This window comes from Chiloscyllium plagiosum, chromosome 13 (genome assembly GCF_004010195.1).
Source record: "Chiloscyllium plagiosum isolate BGI_BamShark_2017 chromosome 13, ASM401019v2, whole genome shotgun sequence".
Classification (NCBI taxonomy): domain Eukaryota; kingdom Metazoa; phylum Chordata; class Chondrichthyes; order Orectolobiformes; family Hemiscylliidae; genus Chiloscyllium; species Chiloscyllium plagiosum.
In genome coordinates, this window is record NC_057722.1 from 65,567,353 (window position 1) to 65,578,149 (window position 10,797).

At 41.0% G+C, this 10,797-nt stretch overlaps 1 protein-coding gene across 1 annotated transcript in view; it reads left to right on the forward strand.

Annotated features, from left to right (window-relative positions):
• Positions 1-5,071: 5,071 nt before the first annotated feature.
• LOC122556158 (extracellular calcium-sensing receptor-like) overlaps positions 5,072-10,797 on the forward strand; it is a 12,737-nt gene continuing 7,011 nt past the window's right edge. The window contains 2 exon segments of the mRNA XM_043702667.1: positions 5,072-5,099; positions 8,695-8,986. Coding sequence (XP_043558602.1) covers positions 5,074-5,099; positions 8,695-8,986 — 318 coding nt within the window. The 5' untranslated portion in view covers positions 5,072-5,073.

Here is a 10,797-nt window from a genome sequence, read left to right on the forward strand (position 1 = left end):
TTGTGGGTGTACTGTACCTTTAAGGGAGCTGAAGTTTCTGGTGAGCACAACGTGTGCTGAACATTTAAAATTGTAACATTTGGTTTGAAACCCATACCTGATTCTGTGTTGCCAGGACACAAAAACAAATTCAAAATTCAGCCAATCAGTTTAAGTGATGCCCCAGATACAAAAGTCCAATCAAATTTGAATCTTACTATTTTGGATGCCATCAAAGCATGAAATGATCCAATGTTTTAGGATATATAGATATCAAACATTTTGAACAGTTAGCCAGAACGGCAAAGAGTAGTCATAATCAACAAGGCTGCTTGCAGAAAGATCGGTTCTCTGAAAGGTACCTTTATCTATCAATGACCTGTGAAACAGAATCCCTAAGAAGAAGAAAAGAACATAGGAATACAGAGAAGAACTGAAAGCTGCCTGGTTTTGAAATGTAAATGTTTTATTTTGGAAATCTTAATTGGGATTTTTATTGGACTAGTATTGTGCAGGGGGAGGTAAAAAATCATTGTAAATCATTGTTAGTTAATATTCTCTGTTTGACTTAAAGAATAAAATTATTATTTTTTACTTTAAATGGTGACTTTTGGGATAGTTCTTTGCCTCTCCAATTTTAATAGATTACAGCATGTGGTGAATCATTTCTGTGTTGCTGGTTTAATTAGCAGAGAGGTTTAACCCATGTTGTAACAGTTTGGGGGCTTGTCACCAGGATTTGAACAGTTTTGGTCTCTGATTTGTGATTTGAACAGGTTTAGACAGATTTGAATAGAGTTGGGGTACAAGAAAGCCCAGTAGATTTAAACACTTACAGGTTAGTTATCTATGTTAGATAAAACATAGGTGTGAGACAGTTTGTTTAATTTTAGTGACTTGTGGCTGGTTAAATTAACAATGAGAGAAATGACTCTTAAAATTGCTAAAGAGGTCTGGGATTTGAAGATGATTTTCAAATTTGCCCAAGCAAGTTTAGAAAGAAAGAAAAAGGCAATAATTTTAGAGTTAGCAAAGAAGTTAGAATTAGGTTTAACCAAGGACAAAAGTAAAGCTGAAATTGTAAGGGAATTGCTCAAACACTTAAATGTGTCAAAGAAACTGACAAGTGCAGTAGAGGTAGAAAAACTTACATTACAATTGATGAAAATAGAGGTAGAAGATAAACAAAGGGATAGAGAAAGAGAAGAGAAAGTGGGGCGGAGAAGTGGTTGATGGAGTTTAATTCAGATAAATGCGAGGCGCTGCATTTTCCCAAAGCAAATCTTAGCAGGACTTATACACTTAATGGTAAGGTAGTGTTGCTGAGCAAAGAGACCTTGGAGTGCAGGTTCATAGCTCCTTGAAAGTGGAGTCGCAGAAGGCGTTTGGTATGCTTTCCTTTATTGGTCAGAGTATTGAGTACAGGAGTTGGAAGCTGAAACTGTGTTGCTGGAAAACGCAGCAGGTCAGGCATCATCCAAGGAACAGGAGAATCGAGGTTTCGGGCATAAGCCCTTCTTCAGGAATGCCCAAAACGTCGATTCTCCTGTTCCTTGGATGCTGCCTGACCTGCTGCGCTTTTCCAGCAACACATTTTCAGCTCTGATCTCCAGCATCTGCAGTCCTCACTTTCTCCTACAGGAGTTGGAAGGTCTTGTTGCGGCTGTACAGGACATTGGTTAGGCTACTGTTAGAATATTGCGTGCAATTCTGGTCTCCTTCCTATCGGAAAGATGTTGTGAAATTTGAAAGAGTTCAGAAAAGATTGACAAGAATTTTGCCAGGGTTGGAGGATCTGAGCTACAGGGAGAGGCTGAACAGGCTGGGGCTGTTTTCCCTGGAGCGTCAGAGGCTGAGGGGTGACCTTATAGAGGTTTCCAAAATTATGAGGGGCATGGATAGGTTAAATAGACAAAGTCTTTTCCCTGAGGTTTGGGAGTCCAAAACTAGAGGGCATAGGTTTAGGGTGAGAGGAGAAAGATATAAAAGAGACCTAAGGGGCAACTTTTTTTACGCAGAGGGTGGTACGTGTATGGAATGAGCTGCCAGAGGATGTGGTGGAGGCTGGTACAATTGCAACATTTAAGAGGCATTTGGATGGGTATACGAGTAGGAAGGGTTTGGAGGGGTATGGGCCGGGTGCTGGCAGGTGGGCCTAGATTAGGTTGGGATATCTGGTCGACATGGATGGGTTGGACCGAAGGGTCTGTTTCCATGCTGTACATCTCTATGACTCTAAAAAGACAGAGAGAGATCGTAATTAGCTGAGCAAACAGAGAGAGAAGAAAGGAAGAGAGAAAGAGAGAGAGAGGGAGAAGAAAGGGAGAGAGAAAGAGAGAGAGGAAAAGAAAGAAAGAAAAGGTTCTTAGCTGAGCAAAAAGAGACAGAATTTGAACTTGAGAAGCTGTGACTTAGTCAAAAAATCAAGTTAACAGGATGGAGATTAAAAGAGAAGGTAAATACGGCAAAACTCTGACACAGTTTGATGAAAAAGATGTTAAAACCTTCTGTATTTCATTTGAAAAATTGGCTGGGCAAATGGAGTGGTGCAAGGATTTATGGGTAATGCTAGTTCAGACTAAACTGGTAGGCAGAGCTAGTCAGATATTTGCCGTGCTGTCAGATGAGGGGTCAAGGGGTTATGAAGAGGTTAAACAGGCTATTTTATGTGCTTATGAATTGGTACCAGAAGCATATAGACAGCGGTTCAGAAACACAAAGAAGGAACTAGGTCAGAATTATTTTGAGTTCGAAAGAATTAAACATAGTCATTTGATAGATGGGTGTGTGCTTTAAAGATAGATAGAACCTTTGAGGCTCTCAAAGAGATTATTTTGCTGGAAGATTTAAAAACTCACTTTCAGAGATGGTAAGAATTCACGTGGAGGAACAGAAAGTTCAGGAAGTGAGAAGGGCAGCACAATTAGCAGATGAATGTTTATTGATGCATAAGGCAAGTTTCCAGCCAGAAGTTTGTCCTGTGAGGGATAGAAGTTGAGAGAAAGGGAGATCCTATACGACAAAACAAAGAGTAGAGAACACCGGTAAGAGTTCACCACAGGATAAAAAAGAAGCCCAAGAGGGTGGAAAGAAGGTGAAATGCCTCAGGCGTTTCCACTGTAGTAAAGTGGGACATGTAAAGTCACAGTGCTGGTTGTTAAAGAAAGGCATCGTGGGAAAAGATGTGATAAAAGAATCTAAGCCAGTGGCATTAGTGAAGGTAGTAAAGGAGACTGGAAAAAGAGCCGAGGAGCTGCAGGACTGTGCACAGCCTAGGCAGGGGCTGGGTATTGAGTTAGTACCTGATCTCTACAAAGATTTTGCCTCTGTGGGTAAAGTTTACTCAGAAAGAACAAGAAGTTATAATTTTGAGAGATACAAGATCTAACCAGTTGCTGATAGTAAAATGAGCAAATTTGCATTATTTCTGATCTTTTACCTGACAGTGTGGTAACTTGTGGGCTAGATGGACAGAAATTTAGTGTTACCCTTTGTAAGATCAGGTTGGAGTGCCAACTCAAGACTGGGGAAGTTACAGTGGGTGTGATTGAGAGAGTGTCAATTCCAGGAATTTGGTTTGTTCTTGAGAATGACTTGGCAAAATCCAAGGTGGGAGTGACACCCCTTGTTGTGTAGAAGCCCAAGGAAGACCAAGGAACTGAGGAGTTAAAACAGAAATACCCTGGTACTTTCCCATACTGTGTAATAACCAGAACCCACTATTATAAGTCACAGTATGAAGCAAAAATTATGGAAAAAGATGAAGGAGTTGAGGTTCAGTTAGTGGACAGACTGTATGACGTAAAGATGCAGGAAAAACCTGAACAGGCAGAGGGTCAGACAGAAGTGTTTAGCCTGAAAGACTAAGAGACTTGCAACAGCAAGACAACACAAAAGAAGATATATATGTGGGTGCATATTATAAAAAGGAGGCAGAGATTATTCCTGAGGATTATCATCTGAAAGATAGAATCCTCAGACGGAAGTGGAGACCCTTCCAGATTAGTGCAGAGGAGAAATGGGCTGAAGTGCACCAGATTGTGTTGCCGGTAGCATACAGAGATGAAGTATTACGGGTAGCACATGAACTATCTGTAGGAGGTCACCTAGGGGTGCGAAAGACTCAGGCTAAGGTTGGAAAACATTTTTATTGGCCTGGAATGCACAAGGATATGGTTACCTTTTGCCATATGGGTCATTCATACCAAATGGTGGGTAAGACACAGGTAATAATAAAACCAGCGCCTTTGTTGCCAATTCCCACACTTGAAGAACCTTTCATGCATGTTATAATTGGTTGTGTAGGCCCCTTTCTGAGAACTTCACCCCCACCTTCATCTACCTATCATACTCTCAGCTACCTTCCCCACCAGCCCCATCCCCTTCCATTGGCCCACAAGCCTCATTCCTGATGAAGGGCTTATGCCCAAAACGTCAAATCACCTGCTCATCGGATACTGCCTGATGGTTGTGCTTTTCCAGGACCACACTCTCAACTCTCCATTTTACAACTGTAATCAAATCACACATCAACCACAATTCAAAGAAGAATGTAAGAAATCATGTCAGAAGCAGTAAGCAGTTAAGTCTAAAAATGAGGTACCAACCTGCAAGTTTCCACCTCCATATCAAACAGTCGATGTAGCATGCAATTGAAAAAACCTAAGTGAGCTATACCCAATGGAGGGGTTCACATTCCCATTCATAATAATGGAAATAATCAGGACAACAGTGTGGAAGACAATTAATTTGCAAGATTCCTCAAAGTACAACTGTCACTCCATCAGTGTAGTCCTTAACCAAAAATGTTGTCAAAGGTGTGATAAACTGACATTTATTCAGCAATAATCTCATGGGTTGCTAAGCTTGGCTTTCACCACAGCTACTCAGATCCTGACTTCATTAATTAGGTTGTTGGAATCCTAATAGAGGTGATTAAGATCATGAGAGGCATGCATAGGTTGAATGTATTCAGTCTGTTTCCCAGGGTTAGGGAATTGAGGACTAGAGAGCATCAGTTTAAGGTTAGAGGGGAAAGAATAAAAGGGAACCCAATGGGCAACTTTTTTACTCAGAAGTTGGTACACACATAGAATGAGCTGCCAGCAGAAGTGGTTCAGGTGAGTACATTAACAACACTTAAAAGGCATTTGGACAAATACATGGATAGGAAAGAATTAGAAGGATATGGGCCAAGTGCAGGGAAATGTGGTTAATGTGGATGGGCATTTTGGTTGGCATGGACCAGTTTGGGCCAAAGGGCTTGTCTCTGTGCTATAGGACTCTATGACTCCAAGAATGTTTACGTGTGACATCTAGGAGCCATAGCAAAAGTCCAATTAATGTGAATTGTTAGACAAATACTCCTTGGTTGAAGGCTCATGTTGCACAAATGAAGTTCATGGCTCTACTGGATGTCAATCATCTCAAAGCCAGGAGATCAGTGCAGAAATCACACAGTGTCCTAGGCCCAGTCATCTTTACCTAATTTATCATTGACCATGCCTCAGAAGTCCAGAAGTGGGAGTGTTCTCTGATGATTGCACAATGTATAGACCATCCCCAACTCATGAGAATCTGAAACACCTGAAGTTGTAATGCAGCAAGACCTAGATAACACAGAGACTTGGGCTGAGAAGTGACAAGCAACACTGATGACACATAAATCCTTGAAAACTGCCCATTTCCATCAAGAAATTAACCAATCAGTTCTCATTGTAGGTCAATGGCTTTAACATTGCTAAATCTATGCTCTACAATTAATAGCCTGAGGCCTACAATTGACCAGAATCCAAAATGAGCAAAACATGTCAGTATATTAGCCACATGAGCAGGTCATTGGCTTATAATTCTGTACTAAGTAACTCATCTTCTCTGCACAGCAGCTGTCCACTTTTTAGAAGTCATAAATCGGGAGTCTTATTCATATTCTTCACTTGGCTAGATGATTGTTACTCTGGGAACATTTGAAAGTTTTATCACTATCCAGTCCAAAGCAGCCTGCTTAACAGAGTTGGTAAGTATAGAGCCGGAACCATTTGGGGATATTTTCTGGCAGCTGATGTCCTTACTTGCAAGCTGGAACAGAGCTGCAATGCATTTAAGGTGGGTTGGGAACTGTGAAAGACTTCAGCCCTCTTTTTTTTTGAAGCAACAATACTTTGGTGAACAACTAAACATTGCTAATTATTAGGGAGACTGGGTAAAAGCAGGAAGGATAAGAAAAGCAGTTAGCATAATTTTATTCAATGCAGGGACATTCCAAATGATTTCTCATCCATCAACGTAAGCTCTTGACCCTGACTGTGGATAAGTAGCCCACTTGACACACTATCCATCACATTCAGCATGTACTCCCTTAACTGCTGGTGCCCAAGAGCATCCAAGAACATCCTATACAAGATTCACTGTAGTGCCATTGTTCTTTTGATGACATCTCCTACTCTCTCCAATCTAGAAGATTATAAACAGCAGATCACATGGAAATACTAGCACCCACAATTTTCCTTTTACCAGTGCTGATTGGTAGGCCAATCAGTTCCGATTGATTGATGCATTGTTAACATCATGGCAATTATGGATAGGAATTTTAGAAGGGAGAAATTCTTGAATATATTTCTTTTGCATGCATACCCTGCATATCTTGAGGTAAAGCCTTCAGCAAGCACAAACAAGCACTTTTCATTGCCTCCTGTGGTACATTGAAATAAACGTATCTCTGAACTAGGAGGTCTGATTCAAGTCCCATCTACTCTGCAATAACATTTCTGGACAGGGTGACCAGAAAATATTTAAGTGAGTACCTTAGCAGCTCAACTAATGATCTTAAATAGATCAATTCCTGCTTAATAACCAAATCACAACTTGTGGTCGTCATTGGGCTCTGACACTCAAAGATGATATTGTGCTGCATCCAGGAGGCAGGTCAGGCCCGAAGGTCAGTGACCTTCACCATTCACAAAGCCACTACATCAAGTGGGCTACTTATCTCTGGCCAAGGCCAAGAGCTTAAGTTGATGGATGAGAAATCATTTGGGATGTCCTTGCATTAAACAGTTTTGGTAACTTGATGTGCAGGTGAATGAGACCATTTTCCCTTCCAATTCGCTTCGGCAGGTCGGTGTGGACTTGTTGGGCCGAAGGGCCTGTTTCCACACTGTAATCTAATCTAATGTAATCTAATCTAATCTAAACTTGATGTGCAGGTGAATGAGACCATTTTCCCTTCCAAATAATTTGATAAGGCAGGAAGTTTACAAACCCAAAAGTGGTAGCCTTTGGTATATTTGCAAAATGAACAAACAATAATTTGACCCAAATTCACATTGGCGGAAAGAATATGGGGATCACTGTGTGGAGATGACAATACTACGCAGCCGCTAAATCCCACAACTCTTCTATTGGACGATCACTTCAGAATTCCGAGGACGCCATGGCGAAACGCTAACAACAACAGGGGAGGATGTGCAACCTCCACACAAACAGCCGACCGAGGCTAGAATCGAACCCGAGATCTTTAGTCCTGTCAGGTAGCAGTGGACCCATTGTGCGACCATACCGCCTCAATTCGATTGGAAGTACCCAGGTGCCATTGTTTCCTTCCAGATTCTCATACTGAAGAAAGTGGTGATGTGTTTTCTTCAGGGACTAGCCAAGTAATTTGTTGATGTTCAACGGAGTTTGAAAACGATTCGACACACATGAAGGCGATTTTCATGGGAATAGCTGGAGTCTATATATATATATATATATATATAAAATCAGCCATCCTACTATTCAGGCGAGGACAATTACTTGCCCTGTCAAATATGCATTGTTGGTTTCTTTTCACGATAATTTCTGTTGTTGCCCTGGCATGGTCTAGTAATGAGCAGGCTTGCAAACGTTGGGGTAGGTTTGATTTACTGGGCTTGTCGAAGGATGGAGATATCACTCTGGGTGGAATTTTTGACGTGCATTCTTATCACGTTGAGCATCAGCGTCTCTCATTCGGCCATCACCCGGAGCCGGCAAAATGTTTCAGGTTAGTTGGTGCCATCAGATACTCTAATTTGTTTCGTAAAATGGAAATCATCTGCCCTCATGCTGCGTCACATTCTAAATTAATTCGTGAATTTAAGATTAAAAAAAACATCATTAACTTTATTTTTGCGATCCGTTCCAATGTGCTTTAGAACCAATCAGGTACTTTTGCAATCTAGTCAATGTTGTAAGATTGGTAAAACCTCGGTCAGTGTATGCAACGCAAGTTCCCACATTCAGTCTAGTAATCAAAACTCAGAAACGTCTTTTAACATTTTAAAATGAGGGATAATTAACGGAGAGAAAATGTGAAAACACTCTTAATTTTCAACGAAATACTTCGATTGTATCTAAGGAAAAAAAGGTCGAGGGTTCCCTGAAAGTCGTGTTTGAAACTGGGCAAATTGCCATGTCTGATTCCTGATGAAGGGCTTTTGCCGGAAACGTCGATTTTCCTGCTCCTCGGATGCTGCATGACCTGCTGTGCTTTTCCAGCACCACTGATCTAATGTCTTTGATTAATGTCTGTTAAGATTTTGTGCTCAAGGTCTGCATGAGAACATATATCCACTAACTTCCAATTTAGAGACAGCGGTGTGGTTTATTATTTATTTAGCTAATAATAGCTATGTGGTGGTCCCTCGTTCTTTTTTCCTGTGTTTTTTCTTTAAAGTTTCTTCACTTTCTCTGCAGCTTTCAGTTCAGACCTTTCCGTTTTGCGCTGGCGATGATTTTTGCAATCGAGGAAATAAATAACAGTACAGCTCTACTTCCGGGTGTCACACTGGGATACCGCATATACGATTCTTGTACGTTGACCCCGTTTTCGGTAAAAGCAGCTATGGCGTTTCTGAACAAACTTGAGGCAACTGTGCCCTCTGCTAACTGTAAAAGCTCCTCCACTGTTTCTGCGATTGTTGCTGATGCTGGATCCACGCAGTCTTTAGCAATAGCACCTTCCATCGGTACCTTCAGAATCCCTATGGTAAGAGATGGCATTTGTACAATGTGAACAAATATGTGAAAACAGTATACGATTTGATGTTAAGTTCACCATTGAATCCATCATCTATCCAAACTTTGCAATGTTTATGGGTGATCCAAACGCACGAAATTTTCAGTTACATCCCTATTAGTATGTTCATTCGGGATGGCGAGACCTGCCAATACAGCTAATATTGATTGTTGTTGGGGTCGGTCTAACCAGAGGTTTATAACAGGACTATTATTCCTCTTCTTCAAAGATACTACTTTGAAAGTCTCATTTCAGAATCTTAGCGATGAATAGGAAGAAACTATGGCAAGAGAATATTTAAAAATGATTACGAAAATCGGTCATATTGGTTCATTTTTACCCTTTCTGAGATGCGGACAGTGCGGGGAAAATCAATATTTGTTTCCAGTCCCCAGTTCCACTTGAGCTGACTTCCTGGATCACCTGCCAATGAGATTAAGAGTGGATTACATTGCATGGAGCAAAAACGGAAATTGCAGGAAAATCTCAGCAGGCCGGGCAGCATTTGTGGAGAGAAATCACAATTAACGTTTCGGGTCCAGTTATCCTTCATCAGAACGTTACAGGAAAACACATGAAGTGTGGATATTAGTGAACTATGGGAAGTTTTGTTTTACTACAATTTGTGGTCACCATTGCTGGGGCTGTCTTATACACCCCTGTATTCGAAATGTACTCCTTGAAGTTAATCTGCACTGTTCACATGCCGATGACATCTGCACCTTCACCCTTTGCCCATACTAAGAGATTTCACAGGTGCAGAATTAAAATATCCCAGATAATTAAACTAACTATTTTACAGAAGCTTTACTTAATTTTAATCATCCAGTCCATTGATGCTATCGCAATCTCTAGGCAAAATAAGCTGGCATTCTATCCACAGATCGGGACACTATCACTGTGCCACAAGAGCGTTGCAACATTTTTATTTAGTACATCTGTTTGTTAATACTTCGATGTGTTCTTAATAGGAGCCATCTTAACGTAAATTACGAGTGATCAGTCCAGCCAGTACGAACCTTAAGTGTAAAATAACTTTGCATGCTACCACAGTTGTCCGTTGCAGGTTCTAACTGAGACCTTAACACGTTTATTAGAAATAGTTGATCGGAGAAATGAAACCTGTGGTTAGTTTGTTTTACTTAATTGCGTGCGCTCGGCATTGAACCGCGGTTTAAAATAAAAACAAATAATGTCAAAAACATTGGACGTGCCAAGCACATCTGTGGAGAGAGAAACCATTTAAAAGGTTGATCATGACAGCGTTCCATCAGTAAATTCAATGTCAGTCTTGGCAAAAGAAATGAAGAGCACTTGAGCCAAAATTTAAAAGTTGATAACTGATTCTGGGAACAGTCACATTCAGCCGGGCAGTGGTTTCAGCAAGGATTCGCTCAGCACCTTCAAAAGTGAACTAATGTCATCTTGAATTCAGCACTGTGGAGCTGAGTATAGGAGTTGGGAAATCATGTTGAAGGTTTGCTGGACATTAATGAGCCCTCTCCTGGAGTACGGTGTCCAGTTCTGGTCGCCGGGTTAGAGGAAGGTGAAGATTAAGTTGCAGTGGGTTCAAAAGGTGCAGTGGATTAACCCAGAATGTTGCTAGCTGTTAGTTATAAAAAAAAGGCTGGGACTTTTCTTATTGGAGGTAAAAACAATGACTGCAGATGCTGGAAACCAGATTCTGGGTTAGTGGTGCTGGAAGAGCACAGCAGTTCAGGCAGCATTCAAGGAGTTTCGAAATCGACGTTTCGGGCAAAAGCCCTTCATCAGGAATAATG